This window comes from Ictalurus furcatus, chromosome 17 (assembly GCF_023375685.1).
Source record: "Ictalurus furcatus strain D&B chromosome 17, Billie_1.0, whole genome shotgun sequence".
NCBI classification, from domain to species: domain Eukaryota; kingdom Metazoa; phylum Chordata; class Actinopteri; order Siluriformes; family Ictaluridae; genus Ictalurus; species Ictalurus furcatus.
In genome coordinates this window covers 8,751,805-8,779,574 of record NC_071271.1, presented here as the reverse complement: position 1 = coordinate 8,779,574, position 27,770 = coordinate 8,751,805, and the positions used below count along the sequence as shown (strand labels likewise).

At 36.8% G+C, this 27,770-nt stretch overlaps 1 protein-coding gene across 1 annotated transcript; it reads right to left on the bottom strand.

Annotated features, from left to right (window-relative positions):
* Nucleotides 1–4,003: 4,003 nt before the first annotated feature.
* On the bottom strand, nt 4,004–27,564 carry ubash3bb (ubiquitin associated and SH3 domain containing Bb). The gene is made up of 14 exons (XM_053646606.1): nt 27,437–27,564; nt 12,241–12,294; nt 10,942–11,128; nt 9,839–10,037; nt 9,159–9,328; nt 8,749–8,957; nt 8,113–8,257; nt 7,765–7,885; nt 7,554–7,673; nt 7,364–7,456; nt 5,673–5,817; nt 5,449–5,555; nt 5,253–5,362; nt 4,004–4,927 (listed from the first exon to the last, which is right to left on the bottom strand). The coding sequence occupies exons 1-14, from the start codon at nt 27,562–27,564 to the stop codon at nt 4,793–4,795; spliced, it is 1,923 nt and encodes a 640-aa protein (XP_053502581.1). The 3' UTR covers nt 4,004–4,792.
* Nucleotides 27,565–27,770: the final 206 nt, after the last annotated feature.

Below are 27,770 nucleotides of genomic sequence, written 5' to 3'. Positions count from 1 at the left end.
GTGACCATTATAACCTCAGATTCTTGTTATTGGCTGACAGGAGTGGAACTTGATGTGGTACTCTGCTGTTGTAGCCCATCCACCTGAGTGTTTGTTGTTTTGTGCATACTGAGATGCTTTTCTGCTCACCACGGTTGTAAAGAGTGATTATTTGCATTATTATATTCTCCCTGGCAGCTAAACCTGGCCATTTTCCTCTGACTTCTCTTATCATCAAAGTGTTTCAACCTACAGAACTGTTGCTTACGCAGTGTTTTTTGAGTCTGTGTAAACTCTACATGTGCCTTTCATAAAATTAGAACATCATGGAAAAGTTTTTTTTTTCCCCCCCGTAATTTAATTCAAAAAGTGGAACTTTCATATATTCTAGATTCATTACACATAAAGTCAAATATTTCAAGCCTTTTTTGTTTTAATCTTGATGATTATGGCTTACAGCTCATAGAAATCAAAAATCCAGTATCTCATAATATTAGAATAAAGAATTTATAATACAGAAATGTCGACCTTCTGAAAAGTATGTTAATTTATGCGAATGACACTCAACTCAACAATGCGGATGACACTCAACTCATCCTCTCCTTCCCTCCCTCTGATCCTCTTGTTCTGCTCAGATCTCAGCATGTCTGGCAGACATCTCACCATGGATGGCAGCTCATCAGCTGAAACTAATCCCAGCAAAACTGAACTACTGTTCATCCCAGGTGATTCATCACCATAGCAGGATCTTGTGATCTCCCTGGACAACTCTGTAATCCCACCTTCAGTTACCTTGGGGTAACCATGGACAATCAACTGTCCTTTTCCTCTCACATTGCTAATCTGACATGCTCATGTCGATTTTTCCTTTACAACATCAGAAGGATTCATCCATTTCTATCCATGCAGGCCACTCGGGTGCTGGCTCAGTCTCTTGTCATTTCGAGACTGGATTACTGGATTCAAGCATCTTGAATTATGTGCCTCTCCACTCTTCCTCCAGACTCTGGGACCTTGATTTCCAAATGGAATGCAAAATTTACTTTCATCTTCCCCATGATTGTGGTTGTGTGTACTGAACCAGACTGAGAGATTAAAGGCTCAGAAAATGAACTTCCAAGATATTCAAATTTTTTGTGATGCACCTGTAGAGACGGTTGTGTGTGAAATTCACAGGAGATCAGCAGTTTATGAAATACTCAAAACAGCTCTTCTAGAACCAACATCCCTGCAATGATCAAAGTAACAGAGATCACATTTTTCCTTTATTCTGATGTTTGCTGTGAACATTAACTGAAGCGCTTGACCTTGATCTGCGTGCTGGTTTGCACGGCACTGCTTAATTAGATATATATTATAATAGATTAGATAATAAAATGTAAAGTGAGTGTATATATAAAGTGGACATATAAAGTGAGTGTATGTAGGGAAATTACAAGAAAAAAACAGTTGACGACTTAATACAGTACTTTTCCTCAAGTTAGCATATTACTGCTAAAATCTTTTGTTTATTGTCAAAACTTGAATCCCCCCATACTAACATTTAATTCTTCTGTTTGCTTGCCTCCCCATGGATAAGTATTTTACTCAAAACAATGTAGCATATGCTGTATATATATATATATTATCTTTTACTACAACTTTCTAAGCTGAGTATGAGGATGTTTTTTGTTTTTTTTTAATGATTGCTGAACATATAGAGAATAATACACAGAATAATACAGAATTGAAAACCTGACTAAGTGTCCTGGCTGTGTTTAAATCCCTTATCATTTACATCACCTGGGACAGCTACATGAACGCAGAATAACGTTTTCCTGTCTAAGCAAAAATATTCTTCAGACACCTCTTCACGTAAATCATATTTGCCCTCTAGAGATTTTGACTCCAGCATCCGGTTTCCAAGTAGGTCAAACATTAAGAACAAATGCTCAGAAAATATCAGTAGTATCTTCAGATTCTCCTATTCTTAATAAATCCTTTGCATATGAAAATTTAGACTGCTGTGTACAAACATTTGTAAGAAATCCCAAAAAGAGCTTCACCTGTCTCTCTCCCTACCACAGGATTTTCTTTGGTTGCAAAGACAACCCACCATCTAGCTTGTAATCTAATCCAACTCTTTCTAAGATTTAAAAATACATAAGGCTTGCCGTGATTAGTGGTCTGCAACCCTTTGAGGGTGATGTGTAAAACGACTATTCCTCATTTTTGCATTTAAAGAGTTCCATGTTAGAAACCCTTCTCAGCAAATTTGTAACAGACTTGAGGGTAGAATCAATGTCAGAGCCACAACATTCTGCCCAAGGTAGGACACAGAGCTTGTGTGGGGTGGCAAAGGTGGGACACAGAGCTTGTGTGGGGTGGCAAAGACAGTATCAATGTGCAAATGCTATAGTTTGACATATGTTTCTGTTCATTTTATTATTTATGTTAGACCTAGCTGTCATGTTTGGAGTGTTTTTTTTTTTTTGATTGTTTGTTTTTACTTTATAACTAATAGTATACAGTATTAGTGTTGTACACTCACCATCCACTTTAATAGGAACACCTTTACACCTGCTCATTTACACAGTTATGCATTGTGCTGCTGCCACATGACTGAATGATTGGAATACTTCATAACTGAACAGGTGTACAGGTGTTCCTATTAAAGTGGACATCGAGTGTATTTCTGTCTGCATTTGTATTTTAATCACAAATATTTTTTTATGACCGTAAAACTGACTTAAATACTGTATATAGACATTTAATGAGTTTTACAAATGTCCTTTCTTTATCAGAAAGCGGTCACAAGATGTACACCGATCAGACACAACATTAAAACTACTGACAGGTGAAGTGAATAACATTGATTATCTCATTTCAGTGGCAAATGTGAAGGGGTGGGATATATTAGGTAGTGAACAGTCAGTTCTATAAGTTGATGCTCAAGGCTCATTGATGCACGTGGGGAGTGAAGGCTAGCCCATCTGTTCCGATCCCACAGAAGAGCTACTGTAGCACAAATTGCTGAAAAAATTAATGCTGGCTATGACAGAAACGTGCCTGTACACACAATGCATTGCAGCTCGCTGCATAACCTCAGACCGGTCAGAGTGTCCATGCTGACCCTTGTCCACCACTTAAAGCACCTACAGTGGGCATGTGAGCATGAGAACAGGACCGGGGAGCAATGGAAAAAGGTGGCCTGTTCTGATGAATCACGTTTTCTTTTACATCATGTGGACGACCTGGTGGGTGTGCGTTGCTTACCTGGGTAAGATGGGTAGCAGTGGTAGCTCAGTGGTTAAGACGTTGGGCTACTCAGAAGGTCATGAGTTCAAACCCCAGCACTGCCAAGCAGTCACTGTTGGGCCCTTGAGCAAGGCTCTTAACCATCAACTGCTCAGATGCATAAATGAGATAAATGCTCTGGATAACGGCGTCTGACAAATGCCATAAATGTAAATGTAAATAAATGGACCAGAAGAGAATGCACCACGATGCACTATGGAAAGAAGGCAAACAGGCAGAGGGCAATCTTCTGCTGGGAAACCTTGGGTCTTAGCATTCTTCTGGATGTTACTTTGGCATGTACCAGCTACCTAAACATTGTTGCAGACCAAGTACACCCATTCACTTCACCTGCAATGGTATGAGGCAGTGGCCTCTTTTAGCAGGATAATGTGCCCTGTCACACTGGTTTGAGGAACATGACAGAGTTCAAGGTGTTGTTTGGCCTCCAAATTCCCCAGATCTCAATCCGATGACGCATCTGTCAGATGTGCTGGACAATCAAGTCCGATCCACAGAGGCCCCACCTCACAACTTACAGCTCTTAAAGGATCTGCTGCTAACATATTGGTGCCAGATACCACAACACGCCTTCAGAGGTCTCTTTGTTTAAATCGAAAAGTGCATTTGATTAAATCAGAGCACAACTTCTGATTTTGCAAATAAAGAAAATTCAATTGCTTTAAAATATAATCCAGGTTTTCAATAGCAAAACACAAAGAAACCAATGCAAACTTTTGCATTTAACTGTATATTCATTGAGGCACCAAATGATATAGGAAACTTAAAACTAGTAAAAAAGTAATTGTCTGGATTTTGCATGCAGACCGAACAAAACCATTGCCTTAAAGACATGTGCTCTTCTTGGTGTTCATCCAGCTGTCACATGTCAATGCAACTTTTCATCCAATAATGAAGGACAACAGGGTCCCTTTTCCCCTATAATTAACCAACATTTTAGCTAGCAAGACCTTATGCATATTTGTGCATTCAAAAGATTGTTAGGCTGCTTGTTAGTGAAGTGTCTTTATTTACTTACAGAAATTAAATGTAAATCACAAAGCAGTGCCTTAATACAATGTTATAGTTTGATCAAGTTAATATGCATAGCATGATTATCAAAAGTGCTAAGAGAGTTGCAGATATTACCCTGCCAATCATATTTTTGAGAGACCAAGGAACAATTTTACACAAAATATATTTAGTTTTTATTAGTTTTATGCTTCTGGTCCCAAAGTCATGTCTGTAGACAGTCTGGGTGAATTATGCCATTTGTGCCATTGGTCTTGTGCCTCACCTATTAAGAGTGATTACCAATGCCCTGAGAATACCCTGAATCCAAGATAACCATGTCTCATGTTTAAATAAAATACAACCATCAGTTTACTGTCCCTGTTCCACTTGTAAACATAAAACATGATGTTAAATTCCCAGAGATTAATCACACAAGCACAAAAATGTTGATCTGCATTCCAGTGCACCTAAGACAGCAGGATGCACAGCCCTCCAGAGTTGTTAGCAGAAAGGTCAGGGAATGTCATTCCTGCTTTAGAGTCTCTCTCCAGCTGAAGCTATGATTGGGTCCATGTGTGAGGGGGAGGATAGGTGGGTCTACCAGCTGCCACACACCAGTGTCTTGCTCTTCACATGCACATAAACCCAGATATGGAATCTGGTAAGATAAATTAACATTTTAATATTAGCATAATTTTGGTAGGAAAACAGGAATTTGGCTACAGTACACAGCAAACAAGAAAAGATGTCTATTAAAGGCCAGATTTGTCATGATCAAATAATCAGGCTGATCCCAAACCACCAAACATGCAAGCAACACCGCAAGAGTCAAATCAAGTGTTTGGAATCGTATGGGCATGTCTGACGCATCGTGCACCATGGGCTATTTTCTTAATTGATGTTCATAGATAGGTTAAGTTTAAAAAGGTTGTCAAAAGCTACAGATAGTATTCTGAAAGAAAGAAAAAAACAAACATAAACACCTTCCTGACGACTTGGACAAACTCTTTGGCATTGTGTGGGGTGAGGCCTTGGAGCTGGCGGGTACAGGCCTCTAGAGATGAAGCGTGGGCCACAATGAGAATGTTGTTTCCTATCAACAGATAAACAAGCATGCTGAGCACTTGCTTGTAGCACAACCATAAACTGTTTAAGGAAGCACACTTATTTGGCACTTACCCTTATTTTTGCAGTCTGCCATAATGTCTTTGGTCACCCTGTAGCTGCGGCTCATGTAGGTGTCATAGGACTCAGACACATTTAGTTTAGTAATGGGTATATGAGGTCTGTGAATATAGCAATATTTCCTCTGATGATTTATGTTTGATTCTGATAGTAGTTTCATTGCATGTAGATATAAAAATACGGTACTATAAAATAATAATCAGGTGATTTGTTTGTACTTGTATGTTGTATCAACACTGAGATTGGCTGCAGCAAGGCCTATAGGTGATATCCATGCAGGTAAAGAATTTCCAGAGACCCATTTTGTCCATTCAAATAACCCCGGCTCCACTCGCATCCTCAACTTCGCTTCCTGCTTCATACCTGTACATGGAAAGGAAGAACGAGGCCAAAATCATTGTACGTTGGAAAGGGGGTAAAAGGGGTTTTTTGTGCATAATCAAACTCTTTAATTTGATTACGCACATTCAAAATGAGAATTTTCCATCATTTACTATATTTTAAAGGCATTCATGGATAATCCAAAATATCATCCATCATTAAAAAAGGTATACAATAAGGTATATTGTATGTTAATGTAATCCTGACATGGTCTTACACTGGGCAACATTTTAGATTCCAAGTGTTAAAATAAAACCTATAGTGCCACCTTGAGGAACAATATTATGGGTTTATCTGTGGCGTGATGAGTAATTTTGCCTAGTTGCAAGGTTCTTTTATGTGCATTCATTAACACTATTTTTTTCTTTCATTTTATTTCTTGCGAAGTCCATGTAACTATACATTTAGGCTATTACAGCTTCAGTTACCATGACAGTAGGTGGATTAACTATTCTAAAATGACTCTAGGTGTGAATATGTGTATATGAATGTATGTGTGTACAGTTCAATGCAATGGATTGACCCAGTATCCCTCGATACACATCCACAAATCATGAACCTGAGGTGGTTACTGAAGATGAATGAAAAATTTATTGAAAGGACAATGCAGAAAATAAAGTGCAAAGTAGGCACAAATAAATAGTGTTTTTGTTTGTTTGTTTGTTTTAACTTTTTACAACTGGAGTAATGTGCTCTGCTTGTTTGAAACTGGTTAGAAATCTTTCAGTAACATTTCAAATAAGTTAAATTTTTTGTGGAAAGTTCAATCAAGAGTTACAGTTACAGAAGTTAATCCTGCTTGTAATAAAAGCATGGATGCATTTCTCTAGGTCTTGTTGGTAAAATACGGTACATTATCGATTCTAGATGTGTTTTAAGACACTGCATGGCTGATTTGGTAAGATCTTAGTCTATTATAACACCAATTTTGTACTTGGTCTGTAGTTTTTAGGGACTACAGTGAAAAAGTATTTGCCTGTTTTCTTCTGTTTTTGTGTATATCTCATACTAAATTGTTTCAGGAATTAAAACAAAATCTAAGATAAAACAAAGGCAACCTGAGTAAACACAAAATACATTTTTTAAATGATAATGTTATTTATTGAAGCAAAAAAGTTTTCCAACATGAATAGGGAAACATGAATTCTGCTCTCTACCAGAAAGTCCTAAAGGAGAATGTCCGGTCTTCATTCCGTAAATTGAAACTCAAGCACAACTGGATTATGCAGCAAGACAATGATCCAAAATACTATCTTAACAATTTAAGGACTGTTCCAGAATGTCCTACACTATTTTCTAAATTGGCTAGAAGTATTCTATAGTCAACAGTGTTAAAAGCTGCATTATGACCCAGTAACCCCAGAGCTGATATTTGGCCTACTGACTGAAATTTGTCATAATATCCACGTGTGACTATATATATTTTAATACAATAAATACAAATTTGGTGGGTAAAATTGTGGTAGTTTTTTACAACACTGTATGCTGCAGTGGATAAATGGATAAAAATTACTAATTAAACAATTACCTTTGAGAATCTCGTGGGCTGTTTGGACACAACGGAGACTGGGCGAGCAGTACACAAAGTCAATAATAGTATTATTCTCCAGTAATGCTTCACCTGCAACACACATTCAGACACTCAAAGCTTCTCTGAACTGTTTATGTAAAAAAACAAATAAAATAAAAAAACTGTAGGACGAAAAGTACCCACATACCCACAGTTCTGGCCTGTATTGCCCCAAACACTGTAATAGGAGCGTCCATATCATAATCTCGCTTTCCACCCCATGCAGGCAGAAAAGGGGGCATGTTCAGGTTACTTCGCACATATCTGCCTGCAGAAAGACCAAATTAGACACTCTTTATCTATGGTATGTGTATGTGTGCTTGAGAGAGAGTTTGTGTGAGTGGTATAGGTCCCACTACCTTTGGCATCTGAGCACTGTGAGAGCCAGTGTTTCCCAAACACCACATCCATCCTCTCTCCATGACGACATACAAACAGGGTTCTTTTAGGGGCCTGAGAGTGACTGTTAACTCTGAGTACCTGTACCAACACAAAGCATTTAGCAGTCAAACTACACAGCTTCACTTTAATGTTTATTTACCTCAGTGCAAGAATCCTCTGCGAGCTTTCTTAATCTAAGATGAATTTGAGAATACTATGCTTGGCTGTTGAAGAAATGTTAAATTATATGTGTGTATAGCATATAATACATTTAACATCATAATTATTATGTTATCTGATAGCAAGTGATATTATAAAAATGGCACCTGCATAGGTTGGCAGACCACATTCATAATAGACGAGTCTCCAGCTTTTGAGTTATCTAGGCAATGAATGCTGAGCAGCCCATCCAATGTTTTGCTCTCTTTGTTGCTTTTTTCTGAAGGCAAGGCACTGAAGAATGAGTGTGACCTGCGTATAATGATAAACAGTAACCTTCCTCTGATGCTTAAACATGTGACAATACTACAACAGTGGAACAGTCATTGGATCTGAGATTATGTTTAGCTCTTTTTATATTGATAAAAATAACAGATTTTTTTATCATACAAAACATCGATCCTAAGCTTGATTTACTGTCGGTGCAGAATTTCTGTGCGAATTCTCCCGTACGTCCACATGTATTTCGTTCAGGTTCTGCCCAAAAAACATGCCACTAGGAGGACTGGTTACACTAAACTTTTTGAATGAGTATGTGAGTGTGTGTGTGTGTGTGTGTGTGTGTGTGTGTGAATGAGTAAGTGAATGTCTCTCACATCATGCCCAGTGTTCCTGGAATAAGCTCTGGATTGACTGTAACCCTGACTGTAACCCTGACTGTAACCCTGAATGAATTACTTCTCTAAGTGAAATCATTTTATTCATTCCTATGTAGACAGATTGTGAGTGTTAAACATGCTCACCCATGGAAGACCCAAGTGTCACACTCGTCAGCCCGACTAACATAATTTTCAGGAAGCAACCCGGAAAGCCCTGCGCTCAGAGAGGTGCCATACACCCATCCCTCACTGGTGCTCATATGCTCCACTGGAGAGGTGAAAATAAAGTCCCCTGGTATCAGCTCCAGCTCATCTTCATTCTGGGGAACGTATGGGTACATCACCTTCAGAGTCTGGAAACAAAGAGAGAAGAGTATTTAGACATATCCATATTTTGTTCGAGACATGGACTAAGTATAGCTAGTATGTTACATCAACAGTTATTTAGCCCTGAATTGTGTAGGTTATTGCGTAATCTGGGTCTAATAAAACCAGAATGATGCAAACAGTCATTGAACGGTCTTTCAAATTCAGGATTACTCTCCAAAACCTACCTCATGATTTGCAAATCTGATATCCCGCGAGAAGAGAACAGCAAGCCAATCACAACTGAGCTTGACTTCAATTCCCCTTGCCAATTTCTCCAAGGAAACCAAATGGCTGCTTGGAAAGTTGTAGGCTAGAGTCACATGCAGCTGCTTCTTCTGTGGCTCCACTTGTACATCTGTAAGATGATGAGAAATTTCCATTAGCTCACATCCTTTCAAGCTCATTTCCTTTCAAATGTGGTGAAGTTGTACAGTGATCATTTAAATCAGTGAACAATTCATTATTATGTGATTCATCATGATGGTTATTTACAATGAGAAGTAATATTATTCAGTGTTTTGCAAGCAGCTAAATTTTAACCAGAAAAAAAAGTTAATGGGACTGGCCTTCTTCACAGGACTCTCAAGAACAGAGAACCATGGAAGGAGAGAAAGAGAGGGAAATAGAAATGTACAGGGCAAAAAAATGACTTTGATAACGTCTCTTAATAAATGTAGCCGTTTTGAAAGAGGTGGGTGAGTCATAACGGGCTACCAAAGATGCCTGTATTGATTCAGCCATGAATTTCTCCAAACTGTTGCCTGATACATGTTGTTCTGAATCAGTGCAACTTACTATAATTACAAATATAGACTAAGGCTGCTGGATGGTGTCTAATCAATTACTCTTTACACCCTAGTTCTACCTGCTTTAGTGGCAGCTTCTGTAGCAAAGTCGAAAGCAAATTTCTTCAGGGTATCAGCCACCTGCTCCTCGACGAAGAGGCCAATAAAATTGGAAGAGGTGTAGAGTTCTAAGGGCAAAGGGCTAGGGAAGCGGCCTCTCCACTGATTAACTGTGGACTGCAAAGCCCCACACAGAGCTTCCACCTTACTGTCTGCACACTGGGGCAAGAGAGAAATATGAGAAATTATGAGCATACTCATGGTAATGGTCAACTACTCAAATGAACACCAGCAATCTAGAACCAAAATACTGCTAGAGGTATGTTATTCTAGCAACACAGTTTGTTTTTTTTTAGTACAATAGTATGAATGAGGCAATCACTTCTCCTCAAACTTGTATTAGACATTCAGTGGATTTTTTGCAGAAATTCTGTGTTGGACTGGACCAAGTAATATGCACTTAGGAACGAGGGGCAGAGAAAATGACATTCCCACATCAAAACATTTAAGCTGCTGATGATTTGTAAGTATGCAATTACAGTATATTTGCATGTAATGTTTGGTGTCATTTTGGTATTATGTGGTGATTCATATATATATATATATATATATATATATATATATATATATATATATATATATATATATATATATAAAACCCTAACCCAAAGCTTCTGAGAAAGCTAGTGAAAAACTTTGTATTACAAAACAAGAGATTTATATCATGCATTAGTAATTGAACACTGAGCAGGAGAGTACACATTTTCAACACTGGGAATTAGTCACATTAAATTTATTGGAGTCAGTTAATTGAGTTACACTAAAATTATAAGCTGAAGTCCGATCACACATCCATTCATACCTTGGGTCAATTTATAGTCGCGGCATGCTTTTGGGAGTGAGAGGAAACTGGAGAACCCAGAGGGGACCCATATAGACATGAGGAGGACATACAAAACTACACAAAGACAGTAACCTAAGCTGGGGATCAAACTGGGGCTCCTGGAGCTATCAGTTGTCAATGCTACCCACTACACCACCATGCCAAGCTATATAAATACAGCATGGAACAAAAATATTCTCAACGAAAAGGTATGAAAATAAACTACCATAAAAAGCTCACCATAAAGAACTGACAGAGCGTGATGTGAGGAAATATGTTGTGGGCTTTGTTCTTGCCGCAGGTGAGGCGTGACTGCTGCCAGAAGTGAGACAGCTGGTTCTGAAGAGGGCCACTCGGCCGTAAGTACAGTACATATTCTCTGGGTAAGGGGTCGTCCAGAAAAGGGTCATCTACATGGGAGAAAAGCCTGCAGAGGGGAGATCAACAGATCACAAATCTCTCAAGTATCTTTACAGTATATTACAGAAAATTATGGTTATGTTACTACAGGTAACCCAAAGAATTTTAATTAATTCTCTCATATACAGTAATTACACATTCATACACTCATTCACTCCTAGTGGCAATTTAGAGTTGCCAGTTGATCTGCTAGCAATTTTTGCACGAATCCAGAGGAAACTTACACAGACATGGGGAGAATATCCACCATGCTGCTCAAGAGCATGCTAATGTCAGTTTCATTACATAAATCACAATAAACTGCAATACTGAAAGACCATGGCTCTAAATCCTCTCCTTCCACCACTGACAGTGAATAAGACAGGGACCAAGTGACACTGCTGTTTTTAATTAGCTGGAAGAGTGGCTACCACTTCTAATGGGCTTCTTATGCAATGTGCGCCAGGAAAGTGCAAGATACCGGGAATGCACATCCCAAATGACTTTAGAGTGGATATGTAACAACATTTTCGGAACGCAAAATCATAATGTGTCATTCAAGGCATTTGACATACGAATGATCCATCATATTTTTCTGTAATTTTTTTTTGTCATTTTTACATGAACGAACAATATGTTTTAGCAGTTAGCATTATGTATTTTATCTATATTTTAGGAACCTCATAATTCAATCTGATTTTGATTCAGAGTACCAAGACAATTATTTATGCATTTCAATTTTTCTTTAGAGTATAACCACTTTTTAAAATGCAAGTTTCAAAATGGTTCATATATATATTATGCATTCAAGGGCAAACACTCAATGATGAAATATGTAAGATCTTATAATTTACTTTTAGCCCTAATGTAAATGCATCAAAACACATTTCCTAGGCTTTTTGGATTAATGCAGGAAAACAGCATTGAATAAATGCAAGTCATAAATGCACATCTAAGGCTAAGGCTAGACTAAAGCAAGAACAGTGTTGTGCTGTGATCCCCCTGGAGCGGTATGACGGGACACAAATACAGTACTGCCAGTGGGAGGCAGCAGAACACAGTTGGAAGGAATCAATGTTGAGGGCGGTATGTATTTGGTATGACTGCTTACAGCATTAAGGAAATGAAAAAGGGTCTTACCAGTCACATGCAAGTTGTACATTCCGGCCTCCTGTAGAAACCAGTGCCTTTAACCTGCAATCAACAGGGATAGATGATGTGACAGTACGCCCACTCAATGAACAGCAAAATAATCATTCACCATCTTTCATTCGAAGAGAATGGAAATGTTTGGTGTAAAATAAGCTGATGGTTTTTCTTTTTTTGCACTGTAGAACTATATTTATTTTCCACATTCATTTTCTCACACCACATTAATTCTGACCCCCTCAATGAACAGCATAAACAGTATAACACAAGGGAAAATATGAAGTACATTGATGTTTCCTTGGCATATTGTAACACTGTCTCTTTTTCTTGTTGCACATGGCTTATCATGGGAGGGGTTCGTGCTTGAGCTGACTAAAACCATGTGGGCGTACATGAAGCTACAGAGCTAAGAAGTGATACTCTGTGTTCCATGATGTGACTCACAATCACAAATACATGACATACTGGGGCTTGTATACAGTGTTTTAACATGACTGCTGACAAAATGGAGAACGTTTAACAGAAAGAGCTGTATGGTGGATAAAACACCTCTCTGATGATTTCATAAGAGTGTGTGGAAACAGTTAAGCTATGTGGGAGAGAAGATGAGTATACTGTTCCTTTGCATATTAAGGGTTTAAAAATAATAGAATTGCAAACGATCTTCCTTGGTCACTTATTAGCATCTGATATAATAGAAGATCATATTTTTTGTACATTTGGGGTAACAGTGAAACCAGCATAACATGTGAAACCCTTAGAAGGGGTTTACCTAATGTTAGAATACTGACAGCTAGGGTTTGCAAAGTAATATGCTATTCCATACCCCATGGAAAAATAAAGTAGACAATAGCAAACTTCAGTTGAATTGAGAGTTTTCAAGTGCAAGCCTTATTCTTTAGCTCCACCAAAAAAAAGCCCTATGTTCATACAAGGAAATAGTTTTAATACATGTTCTTCTCTTACCACAACTACATCTGCCTGAACTGCCTTGTGTCCAACAGGGACTTGTTTCGTGGTGGATGTTGTATATCTGGGATAATTAATGCCGTCTGACCTGATGCATGCTCACTAATGAGATAATTAGCAAAGAATGATTTGAGTCATGAGAAAGTGTGTCATATCCACCGCCCCAGTAAAATAACAAGGGTATGAGCTTTACAGCATATTTATAGCTGAACATTTATACTTCTTTTGCAGAATACTTTGGTGAAATGCTGGTAATGCTTGTAATATGGTAAAGCTTTTACATTAAGATTCCCTTAACTGACATTATTTAAGCATTATTTAACATGAACAAACTAAAACCGTGAACATTAGTGAACCTTAAATAGCATTACTAAAGTAAAGTAAAACTCATATTAATTGATGCTTTTTTAAAAATAATAAAATTAATAAAACAAATAATCAATAAACAATTGTTCACTGGAAAAAACCCCCAAATAAATAGCAAGTTCCAATATTTAAACAACGTAAATCAAGTTCAGTAATTATCAACATTTAGGGGCATAATTTTTGCTAATTTAGGTGGACTTATATTTAGCAATGGATAGAATAAACACTAAGTGCAATTAACATTTACAAAATATGTCAAAGTGCAATTAACATTTACAAAATATGTCAATTACTATGTGTTACTTTGTTAACATTATTTATGGTTTATTAGTGCAAAATGTAATACTTGTTAATTCTAATTAGTGCAGTACATAATGTTAGATAAGGGAACCTTAATGTAAAACATCATCATGTGCATATACACACTGCATCAGTGCATTAAGGCCTCAGGCTTGTGAGACAGGTGTCCAGAGATCTCTTTCACAGTGGTTTTATTAACTATTGAAGTGAAACCTCACAGTTTGCTACGGCTTCCCCTTAAGGTCAGTCTACTAATGCCTCTGAAACGAAGACCTAAACTTAGAGTTAGGTAATTCTTCAACAGTAGCCCATCCAGACACTTTTAGCCTAGTGTAGAATAGATTCTTCACAGTGTCCAAAGACAGAGTTGACATTAGTAAAGAACACCACAGCCCATGTTACACTGAAAGATAGTGGTGTCATGTGTTAAAAACATTGGTATGCTACTTTTCATATGGCTAAATTAAGAAATGCAAGTAAAACAGCTGTGAATCAACTGTTCCCTAAATTCAATATGGATGGATATGTGGCAAGCAACTTGTTTAATGTGCAAAAAAGGGGGGAAATTATTAAGCATGAAATGCACAATTACCAGAAGTTCAATTTAAGCATGAGGTTTCATCATGTGACAGTTACATCAGTAATTTCTCATCTTTAAGTACACCACAGTGGTAAGCTAACCATAGTGCACTGACAGAAAGGCTACACTTCCTGATTACTCTGAGAACTCTCTTGCCTTGCTCACACTAAACACAGAAACATGAAATCAGATATAAAGCACATGAAACTACAGTAAACACTGTTTAAAGGGTCATACTCAACCTCTAACCAGTGGTGGAAAGATAATACATCGACTTGAGTAAAAATACTGATAGTGTAGAAATAATGCACTTGAGTAAATATAAAAGTAATGATCAAGCCAATTACTCAAGTAAGAGTAAAATTGTATAAAGAAATAAGATCTGCCTAGTTGATTTACCCAAATCTGTGAGGGTTTTAGTAGCTTGCTAGGCTCCTTAGCTAGCTAGAGCTAGCTAGCTCATTTTACTTCATACATGTTTCTAGCTGCATAGTTAGTAAAATATACTTACGTATAATACAGAGGCTAGTAGTCTAGCTTACTCAGCTAGCAAATGGCTTATCTGTACATGTTTCTTTAGTTTGTATGCTAAGTTGTTAAATGCTGATATATACACAGGTTTCATCCATCCATCTTCTATACCGCTTATCCTCTTCAGTGTCACGGGGAACCTGGAGCCTATCCCAGGGAGCATGGGGCACAAGGCAGGGTACACCCTGGACAGGGTGCCAAGCCATCGCAGGGCACAATCACATACACATTCACACACCCATTCATACACTACAGACACTTTGGACATGCCAATCATGTCTTTGGACTGGGGGAGGAAACCCCCGCAGCACGGGGAAACATGCAAACTCCGCACACAATGCCATGGCGGGAATCGAACCCCCAACCCTGGAGGTGTGAGGCGAACATGCTAACTGGTTTTAACAGGTTTGGCTTACTTTGAAACTGAGATAAATTGGATGCTTGTTTCCATTGCTGAATAAAGATTTGGCTGTGTAGACTTTGGGCAGAAAACAGCTTTATTTTGGGACTCGAAATTTAATTATTTAACATTAGCTACTATAGTCTTTAATTCTCTTACAGTCTTCCAGGGTTAAATGCTTTTTTTTTTTTTACTCTGTAATGATGATTTTAAAAATAATAAATGAGACAAAGTTAAAATGTTCTAATAACATGAAAAAAAAGGAAAAATGAAAAATAATATGTTTTAATTAAACTCAAATGAAATGCCCATATGAACCAACTAAACCTACATTCACACACAATTTCTGAAGTATATTGAGAAATTAATCTTAGGCAGAAGTCTTAGTCAGCTGTTCAATATAAATAGTATTAAATATTCTAAAAGGATATGAAAGGGGTCTTCTGTAGTGATATAACACTCAAATGAGTGCTGTTACTGAAATAGTTTCCACTCTTTAAGAACAAACTAACCATAAATGTGGGGAGAAAAAAAAACTTATTATGAATTTCCATTCTTATAATAAATCATAAATGTGATCAGCAAATATCCTCGTAAAAAAAACCAAAAAAACATCCATTTATGACAACCAATATGGATTAAAACAAGGATGTGTACTAGAGTTGGGTGTAAACTAATTACTTTTTCTGATAATGCAGTAATATAACGCATTACATTTCAAATTTATATAATTTGATTACAGTTACTGATGTCAATAAAATTACATTACTTGCGTTACAAATTTATTGTTAAGAAAACAATATTAAGTAAAATAATTTTTTTAAATAAATCATGTTTTGCCCTGAAGATTTTTTTAACCCTTAATAATTCTCCACTTGGAGCACTTTGTCACTACGTAACTGAACGTCAGTAAAAGAAAACCGCCTGTAATCTTCAGTGAACGGAGGCGAGACCAGTCAGACAGGGTTTACAGGAAAATACGTGGAAACACTCATGTCTTATTGGCTGACAGCTCTCAATTCTGCTAAATGCTAACTCACATTTAGCTCACATAGCTCAAATGCTAGCTCACATTTAGCTCACATGCTTCCTAGTGTGAGGAAAAATTTATATGCATCAAATTATTTATTTATTTATTAAACCAATAAAAGGGAAACTGAAACCGTAACATCCTCTGATGCTGAGCAGGAAAACAAGGTGTTTAAATGTCTATATGAGTTCCAGTTTACATGAACATGAAATGAGCAGAGCATGAGGAAAATAATGTACTTTCCATGGCACTGTAGCAGCTAAACCCATAGAATGATAGCTGTGCCTCCCATTGACTAGCGACACCAAACTAGCCTAGTTAGTAAAGTTTTATATTTTATCAGTCTGGTAGTCCTACAAACAGTGACAACACCCAAGGCAGGTTTTAGGATAAAAATCCAACTTTTTCTGATCATGTCATAGATTGATACGTGCTAAAACTACTGAAAAAATCTATGAGTGTCACTTTGCAGTGTATTTTTGTAGGTTTGATAGGTTTTGAAAGTAATGTGAAAGTAAAGTAATTAGTAATCTGATTACTTTTTACATGCAGTAATCAGTAAAGTAATCAGATTACAATTTTAAATTAGTAAATAGTAATCTGTAGTGGATTACTTTTTTTTTACTTTGAGTAATTTACCCAACACTGCTATGTACTGATCAGTTATGTGGCATATTTCTGTTCACACAAGAAGGTAAAAATGTTAAAGAAACTCGAATGATGCTCAAGTTTCTTTTAACTCACTTAGCACTGCTTGACTTTATACAGGTATACAAGTGAAATGATATATAATCACACTATCCAGAGGATGGGCTCCTTTTTGAGTCTGGTTCCTGACAAAGTTTCTTCCTTTTGTTACCTCTGGGATTTTTTCCTTGCCACCATTGCTTCTGGCTTGCTCATTAGGGATGACTTTAAATTAAAATATTATATTCAGATTTGTGTAAGGCTGCTTTGTTACAATGTCCATTGTTAAACACGCTATACAAATAAACCCGAATTTAATTGAATTAAAAACTTGGGTTAGGAAGAATTCTTCAACCACTATAAAAATAGACCAAATTCATTCAGTCATCTAGAGTTAAAATTTTTGTTAGAATAATTTACAGAGTCTTACCCTAATGTCAGACACTAAGGGTTTTGGATGTGGACACACACGTTCTTTTCGCAAATCTGGTTTGAGTATGAGCTGCATTTAAGCATTTGTCAGAGAATAAATGTAACTAGAGATTTTGGGTTAAGCAGACAGACAAATTCTCCAGAAATAAGGACTCCTGCCAATGTTTTTTTTTTTTTTTTTTTTTTACACACCAACATGGAGTTGTTGGTTATTAATTATATTTTGAATTCATAATGAAGTAACTACCATCAGCAATGTGGATTATCTATTTAAATTGCAGGCTATTATGTGGCTAGCAAACATTAACTATCAGGGCTTACACGTCTCCTTTCCTTACCTTGTTTGCTTATATTATTGAAGTGCAAAGTTTATTTGGTGCAATGTTTTACACTAAATGATGCATAGTATTAACAGTAAAAGTTATAGCCATGTTACAGTTTTTATACACCAAAATACCACACAGGCTGCTGAAGTATTTGTAATGTATTTACTGTGTATTAGACACACCATTAGCTTTGGGCAGCTGAGGCTGAGGATATTTGAATAACACAGGCAACAAAACAATTTGCGTCTATATGCATGCCCCCTAAAATCCTTGTCTTTGGCAAAGGTTAATAACAATATCCTTCAAAAGCAATGTACCATACATATACCTCTCATTATAAGGGGTTGATTTCAAAACTAAGATTTCATTGTACATAATGTGATCATAAAGAGTGTCTATCATCATCAGAACCTGGCTGAACAGATGGTTGGAACCTTCACATAATTTGTCTCCATATGCAAGCCTCATTACAACCGTGCTCTACAGATGGAGGACATCAAGACGATTTCAATCCATATGCAAGCCTCTTGTGAACCACATGATTAAATTACTGCAATTGCACTCTGCATCTGTAGCATCAAAGTGTGATCATTTTAGATTTAACAAGGTGACAATTCAAATGTAACTAATTTAGCATCATCTGCTGGAGCTACGCTACGCTAACTGACTGTTTGTTGGACACATGGCTTTATACATATTCCAGTGTGCTATTAGAGCTTGCTGACCTTCACCCTACGTTTACGTTTATGTCTTTCCACCCCCACACAGCTGTCCATATAGACGCTATCACACCATCTCCCTGCTACTCTTCAGAAGGGAAATCTCTCGGCATCAGGCCCAGCATCCTTATGCTTCCTGTTTATAATGATGTTTTATGATAAATCAAAGAGCAGTTCTATTTATAACCACACCTCATACGCTTCACATTAGGATTATATGTTATTTCTGGATATATACTCGGCAAAAAAAGAAACATCCCTTTTTCAGGAGATTTTGTAAAATTTCGTAAATTTTTTTGTAAAATCCAAATAAGCTTTACAGATCTTTATTGGAAAGAGTTTAAATGATGTTTTTCATTTTTGTTCAGTGAACCATAAGCAATTATTGCACATGCACTTGTGGAACAGTCCTTTAGACACAAACAGTTTACAGGCAGTAGGCAATTAATATCATAGTTACAATTAGGACACTAAAGAGACCTTTCTACTGACTCTGAAAAACACCAGAAGAAAGCCTAGGGTGCCTGCTCACCTGCTAACCATTTGTCCCTCCAGACATGATAGAAAACTTACAAATGACTTGGTGGAAGAGTGAGGTAACATCTCACAGCAAGAACTGACTAATCTGGTGCAGTCCATGAGGATGAGATGCACTGTAGATACTGACTGTTACTTTTGATATTGACCCCCACTTTGTTCAGGGACTCATTATTCCATTTCTGTTCATCAAATGTCTGTGAAACTTGTTCAGTTTATGTCTCAGTTGTTGAATCTTTTTATGCTTATACAAATATTTACACATGTTAAGAAATTTGCTGGAAATAAAAGCAGTTGAATGTGAGAGGACATTTCTTTTTTTGCTGAATATATACATATATAATATATAAGACAAATAGTATAATGTTCTTCTGTTCCCAACTGTTCTATGAAATCAAAGTCATATTAATCTCAGAATTCAGAAATTCACAACTACACAACTACACTAGAGTACAGTATATCTGAAATAAATCTGTCCTCTGTACTATTATACTTTTATGTATTATACTTGGTCATCAGCACCAGCTATGTTTTCAAAAAACAAATAGCAAGCTTCCTTTCTTCCATTTCTGGACACAGATATGTATTATGCTGGAGGCTCTGTGGCAGTACAGTTCCATCAAAAGCAAACAAAAGCCAAATTGTGCCAAAGGGGTTTCCCTTCATAACTGTAATACGAGCTTATTGTAAGGTTGCACTGGTAAAGTATGGTAGAGGTCAATATAAGATTTCATTTGAGTACATATTTGATTCAATCAAGAACCATACTAAGACTGTGGGGCGGGGCTTTGCAGTTCATCCATTTTACTATATTAAAAAAAAATCAACTTTTTGATTTCAAACAATACACAGTTGGTTAGAAATTATAATTTCAACTAAAATATGATGAGTAGCTTTTCTAAATTCAGCATGAGTGGGCACTATTTATACGGCATTTCTTTTGTTTGGCAGATCGACACAAATCGGGTCTGCTCACAGCGATATTTCTTAGAATAGTGTATGGAATCTGCCAAGGAACATGGCAAAAGGTCTAAAAAGTAAAAAAAAAAAAAAAAAAAAAAAAAGTTTTTTAAAGGAGAAGAAAAAGAAGAAATAAAAGAGCATGCTTTGCTTTGTTCAGAAGCCCTGCTTACAATTAGAATGTGACAAGCTGCAAGAAAATACAACTAGTCTTTCCATTTAAAAATGATCTCAATTGTATCATTATTTAAAAGGCAAAAGGTCTAAACACAAATCTAAATCCATCAGGCTGAGAGTGTGCATCTACCAGAGCTTGAGAGTGAGGCAGTGTAGCAGCAGGTTGGAAGGACATTTACTTTTGGATGCACGCTCTTTATTTGGCAAGGGCACAACAGACACAGATGGTGGACTCACTACTGAGAGGATACCCACACAAACTCTGGCGAATACATTCTCTACACTGATGGTGGTGAAGCAAACTGCAGAAAAAAATGCAGACTGCATTCCTTTACCAGAGCTTGTCAGTATATTTGAGTGTTTTTTTTTAACCCTGCTAAAATTGTCTCAGTTGCTTCTGGTGTCAGAGTGTAGTGCTGCATTGGATTCTGTTATTCTGAGTTTACATATGATGGAGCATAGGCAGCAATGGGACTAGTGCAAACACATTTCCATTGGCTCAAGTACAGCCCATGATACAACAGCTGCTATGTCTGCCAAACATGCGTTTGAATCAGGGATTGAGTGAGGGGACAAGAGACGCACAGCTGTCCATCCAAAAACATGAACCATAACACCTGCAAACACAACTGTGACTGCTGCCCAGCCTACAGCTGGTCTCAAACAAGAAGTCATCAAAAGGCCAGTGTACACCATTTAGTTCCAAAGAAAGGACAATAAAATAGTCAGACTTGGAGAAACACATAGATGATATGTTCACTTAACCAAATAAAAGCCAAGTAAAGTAAGCCATTTGCAGTGCTATGTCCTATCATGTTTCATTATGGAAACTAACAGCAACATCTCAACTAAACCATAATGACAGTATGATCTCAATTTCACTCTGCTTGTAGAAAAATTATGCAACTATTAATCCTTGAGGCAAAAAATATTAATACAGGCAGAAGATTTGCTTTGAAACCTTATACATCTAAGTTAAAATACAATTAATTCTAAATAATAACCAAAAAGCTAATTAGATTTGCTGTAGTGAAAATGTAAGGGGAAATTCTCCTAAAGATGGTGAACACCAGATGGAGTAATGTGTTTTGATGTAACTCTACATTCATTCAGTATTTTGATAGATTCTACATCTGAGTGATTAAGGAATATAAATTACAAAAATGATTGTCCTAGACAGGTTCATCTTCAGTCTTGTAGAACCACTTAAGCCCTCAACTGTTTTATGCAGAACTCTACAGCTGAGTGTTTCCTTATCATAAGGGTTCTAAATTGAACCATTTTAGGAAGCTAAGAACCCTTGACTATACAAAGAACCCCTGAAGGATTGTACAACAAATGTACAGTTTAAAGAAAACCAACTGAAGGAGTGTCCTTTTGCTGAAAGCAAAGGCTCAGAGATTACAGGAGGCCCTCTGTTCATAAAACAAAGAGATCATAACTGTCTTTAAAACCAGCTGCAAGACTTTAGGCTCCCTCCCATGGCAAATGCTGTTGTGTCAAAAGAAGATTGAAAGACAGCACCTTGTGACTTGAACATCAGTCATGGGATGATGAGCACAGATGCTATCTGTCCTGGTGTTTCCACTCTACTGTGCATGCATTTAGTTATTAAGCACACAGTGACACTTCTGAATGTCTCTCATCAAATTGCAAAGTTATGTCTGGTTTGAACAAGTGAGAATTCTGAAAGTTCTCTTAAACAAATATGGGACATTCCATTTTCCTTTGGGTCGAACAATAAAATGGGCCAATATTTCAAAAATGAGACAGTGATAAGGGGTATTAATAACTTTCTGTGTTAAAGCTCAAAGGAAAACTCCACTCTGAAACATGTTTACAGTACTTGATTTTTTTGTGATGTGAAGAGTTCTCAAACTAGGGATCGTGGCCCCATGTGGGGTCACTTGATTTACAAATGGGGCACTAACCATAACACCTGATTTAGTGGTTATTTAGTGGTTGTCTGCTACACTGATCTCTTAGGGGGACATTCTGGTGTTTAACAGGTGAAAAAAAAAAGTCAAACCTAAGAGCAAGAGCTTCTTCTCCTCACCACATTCCAGCAATGCTCAATGTCATATTAATGAGAAATCCAATACAGAATTAGTAGAGAAAACAAAGTTTTTGGCCTTATATAGCAATATAGCTATACAAAACAGTTGCACAGAGTTACAGCAGAGACTCTCCTCAGCTTGTTAGCGATCTACAATATGACAAGCATGATGCCATTGACTGTTGTATTAGGATCAAAGTTGAAGCCCTCGAACCTTCTTTGTTTAAGCAGAGTGTACAGATGAGGAGCTGAGAGAGCTGGACAGACTAAAGGACTGCTGCATCGCTCTCTTTAATAGAGATAAAACAAGGGCTAAATCCCACTGGTGCCATTTTCAGCAGGTAGTCAAAAATGCATTGTGGGTAATGTACAATGTGAATGAAACTGTTAAGCACAGTGATAGACAAACATGTCTAAAGAAGTTTAAACTAAAAAAAGTCCATTCAGAATTGCATTATAAAAAATAAATCTAGGCCACTGAAGATCATATGTTAATTATAAAGATTAATGCAAGTTGTACAGGGTTTTTCCTTTAAGCCACAGGCTGCAAATACAAAGGACTTATTCCTAGAGCAATCAGAAGACATTCTTTTACTTCACGTTGACTTTTTCTTATCTGTTTCCTGATATTTAGGGATCAAATGAACTTTCTGGTAGGCAAGATTTCCTGGGCTAAAGTTAAAGACTCTGATGTAATGCCTACTATGATTCTCTCTGCCATACAAGAATTTGCTGTAAAGTGAGTCAGAATTCATGATGCATTTACTGACATGTCCTGAAAGCATGAGTTGACTTGGTTGTAAACGTAATAAAGAAAAAAGGAAGGGCCAAGATGTGTCTAAGCTAGCTACTGCAATGACCACAGCAAGATACTGTTCATTTTTCAAGAGTAATTCATTATAGAACTAAAACTCCTTTCGAGATGAATTTCTTTTAGTTCAGTGGGTGGGGTCAGACCTGATGTGAGATCCGCTCATGATGTCTTTCCATTGTTCTGAGACCAAACTGCCACATTTTCCTCCCGTTATATTTTTCCAACAGCAGTCTGATCTTCTTATGAATCATACCACACAGCAGTACAATGATTAACTTACAACTTAAACACTAGCAGTTTAGTTAATCTTTCATTTTTGCCCACTTAAAGCATGACATTTCTGCCCATGAAACAGAATACAAGCAAATCTCTCACTAAAAGATCTGCTCTGCTAATGCACTGTTAACATTTCACAATCGTTAACTCTAGCTAGTGTAGAAACGTGGCATGCTGGTAGCATAATTTTGTATATCCTACCATGCAGCTGTAAAAAAGCTATACAAAACGGAATCCATATTTGTTTAGTAGCATAAATTTATGATGATAAATAGAAACATCTACCACATTTGCCTTCACAAAACACAAAAAAGTTTCTAACCAAAACTTCAAAACTTTTCTCCCTTCTTTTCTGAGAAGGGAGAAAGGATTCACTTAGAATTTATACCTCAGTTCTGTTGAAATATCAAATTAGATTAGTCAGAAGGTGCTAATTAATTATCTACAATGCCTGTAAAGATTTCTATAATGGCCTATATTAATGTTCTCATAAAAATAAGTTCTTTTTTCTACTGTCACTTTACTGGGATTTGTATGGCAGGCAATCTACATATTAAACAGACTTTTAAAAAACATGGAACACATGGAAAAACAATGGAATATGTCTAATCAATCCACACTGGATTTCACTGTGTTTTTTGTGGTGATTTTTGCAGCCAATGCTTGATTTTGTTGCAGCTTTTTTTTTTTTTTTAATTGTGATGCAAATTGTGGAGTTTTTTGTGGAAAACTACTTGAATTGGCAAAATTGCAATTGCACAAAATTGGACTTTCACAGTGATGTTTGTTTTAAATGACACCTTTTAGATCTACTCATGTTCGATACACATGAATCAAAGAGGGCTTTGACTGAATGCGTGTTGTGATGATGTCACATGACATTGCAAGCTCCTCCATATATTGCAGAGTTTGCTTAATTTTGTGTTAATTTCTGTGATTACAAAATCCTGGAGGGACTGTCTAATAGTTGACATGGTGAATCATTTTGTAAGGAGACATTTATTTAAGAATTTGATAGGCGTCTCCACTGTCAAGGCTTTTCTAACAGTCAGATGTGAGGCTATTCTTATGGGTTTTCTGCCATGAGAAAGTCTAAGAAGGGAAGAATCTGCACTTTGTGGTTTCTGTGTAACAAGCTGCATTTTTTTCTGTTTTATTAACTTCAAGAGACTGTGAATTAACAACTGTTTATATCTGCTATAATGTAAGTGATAAGAGGAACTAATTTATTTAATGGAAGTTACACAACATTAAATGTGACCACAAACAGATAAACAGTACAATGTGTCATTCTTTAATTAATAAAAACATGTAATCATTGGCACATTGCTGTGGTATAAGAGGAATGAAATAGTTCATCAAGTGCTGTTATGGGGGGGAATGAACATTGAGGTGGGAATCACACCACCCAGTTGATGATTAATTATTATTATCCTATTACAGCACACCCCTTCATGTTTTATATGCGTAATATATTCTCTCTCATGTAACTTGGCATAGTTCTGCCATATCTCACGGTCAGGGACATTTTCAGCTGGGTAAAACTGGAATAGAAGGTGTTTCTGATCCCCTACAGTGCCAATAAAACAAGAAATGGGAGTTGGGGCAGCGCAACCACTTACTCCACTTTAGTTTTTTTCAAAACAATAACCAAAAACGATTACATACCTAAAAAAGTATTAACACAACAAATAACATCTACAAACCTTGTGTGCTAGCCTATACCATGGAGTTTGTGATCCTCAGGGACATTTTCAGTTGGGCAAAACTGGAATAGAAGGCATTTCTGATCTCCTACAGTGCCAATATAACAAGAAATGGGACCTGGATTAGAGTCAACCACCCACTACACTTTTGCTTTTCCATAACAACAACCAAAGCATATTTTTTCAAGCGTGGTGCAGATTACATCTCACTGAGTGGAAATACCTTGAATATAGTCAAATGTAGCTAGTATTTCCTATTATAAGAGTACAAGAAAACAAATAGAAGATTATTAAGCCTATTTCAAGCCTTTATTTAAAACTTATTTCAGGATATAATTTCAAGATATGAAATATTCTTGTTCTATTGGCAGATAATTTTACTAGTTTTTAGCATTTATTTTTTTAGAAAGGTACAAAAGCATCTGCCAATAAAATAAGCAAATTTAAAGCTTGAAATGAGGAAAAATGTCTAGAAATAGGTTTAATAATTTTATATTTGGTTTATTGCAGACTTATAATAGGAAATACTAAATACATTTGACTATATTTAAGATATCTTCACTTGCTAAGATGCCATTTGTTGCAGTGTGTCACTGGGTCACCTTTTGTACCTTTAGTATGACCTTAATTATGTTTTAGATTAACCTAACCTAGAGTTATTAGCTGTTGTTGGTTTTTTAAGTGGTACATATATCTACATTATTTTAAGGGTATATTAAAATAATTATTTTATATAATATATAATATATTTATTTATTTATATTTTTGGATAAACTGCATCTGCTGTATCATATGTCTTCTCTTACGCTTTAGCAGAATGTTGTTTCACTGTTTTTGTTCACTCATAACCACTGCGCTAAACTTAGCAACTTTAAAGAAGGCTTTAATCTCTAACCGCTTGGCACGATAACATCATATCACATATTCCTGAAAATCTTGTTTCCTGAAATATACACTCAGCATCCACTTTATTAAGAACAGCTATACAATTGCACATTTATGCAATAATTCAGTCGGTCAATCTTGTGCCAACGCTTCATGCAAATACAGGTGAAGAGCTACAGTTAATGTTCACATCAAACATCAGAATGGGGGAAATGTGATCTCAGTAATTTTGATCATGGTACTTCAGAAATGCACAATAGACACTAGAGTTTACACAGAATCTTGCATAAAAAATGAAGAAAAAAAAAAAGTAAGTGGCAGTAAGTGGCAGTTCTGTGGGTGGAAATGCATTGTTGAGGTCAGAGGAGAATGGCCAGACTGGTTCGAGCTGACAGGAAGGCAATGGTAACTCAATTAGCCACTCTTTACAATGGTAGTGAGCAGAAAAGCATCTCAGAACATATCAAACCTTGGACTACAAAAGCAGACGATCACATTATGTCCCACTCTTGTCAGCCAAGAACAGCAATTTGAGGCTACAGTGTGCATGAGTTCACCAAAACCTGTACAAAGACCTGCCGATGTTTTTCTAATCCTTAAGTGTCACCATTAACTGAAGCTCTGCATGATTTTATGCACTGCACTGCTGCCAACTGATTTGCTGACAGGACAACTGCAAGAGTGTGCACGTGTAAAGGTATTCCTATTAAAGTGGACGGTCAGTGTATGTAAGTTTATGTGTAAACTTATATAAACTTTATAAGCAAACTAACTAGAGTGGAAACACATTAAATCACAATATATTCCAGCATTCATTAAATTTTACATGTGAATTCCGGTCCCCCTTAGAAAAGGAAAAATTGGATTCAATGTTGGTTTATTATTGCATCCTATACTGTATACAATGTCATAAATACAGTGCATTATTTTTAATAACAGTGGGTGGAATGTTCTTGATTAGAAATTAGATTCCAACAAACCTTCCTATAAAAGTCCTTCTCTTCTTCACAGCATCTTCACAATTAAATAAATATTTTAATTCTAACAACAGCAAAAGACTAGATTTTTAGTGGTTTAATGAAGATTGCAACTTTTTTTTTTTTTTTAGATGAAGCCTTATTTGTGTAAACAAAGTTTGGAAGAAAAAAGTTCCACTGCAAAAACATCAAAACAACCTTGTAAGAAGATCAGCAATTGAGTGCATTGGACAGTGATGTGTTTTTTTGTGTGTGTGTGTGTGTTTGTTTGAAAAAACAAACAAACAAACAAAAACAATCATCTGTAGTGTCGTTAATCTGTCATTATTTAGCAGCCATGAAAAGTAAAAGTTTATAAAATGTATAAACTTATAAGCACTTATACCGACATGAGAACCCCATAATGCAGGTACAATATAAAGACATTTCTCTACCGGACCGTTAGAGTCATGCACTTACGCTCTGTTGTGAGGGAAGCCCATCGATAACAGCACGTCCAAATGCGAGCCGTGTTTAATAGCGTTGTGCCGCTGTGGCCGGAGTCTGCGTGGAATAATTTTGGAATAAATGTCTTCCTTCGCTGCCATGCCTTAGGATGCCAGTTCACTTGTAGGTCGGGGGGATAAAACGGCAGAGACAGCTACAGAGAGAATTTCGAGTTCCGTGTGACCATGTTGGTCTCCCTCCTCCCCCGCTACTGAGGCGCAGCACACCGTTATACAGCCTCAATAAACCTAACACAACATACTACATCACCACCACCACACGGTGGCGTACTAGCTTGGCATACTAT

Bases quoted from the DNA above. Each gene is read 5' to 3' on its own strand.
- ubash3bb (XM_053646606.1), bottom strand. From the start codon at position 27,564: ATGGCAGCGAAGGAAGACATTTATTCCAAAATTATTCCACGCAGACTC. The intron at 7,886-8,112 runs GTGCCATTTTTA...GTGTTGGTACAG, and splicing joins TGGTCTGCCAACCTATGCAG to GTACTCAGAGTTAACAGTCA. The intron at 5,556-5,672 runs GTACAAACAAAT...CTATATTCACAG, and splicing joins AGTGTTGATACAACATACAA to ACCTCATATACCCATTACTA.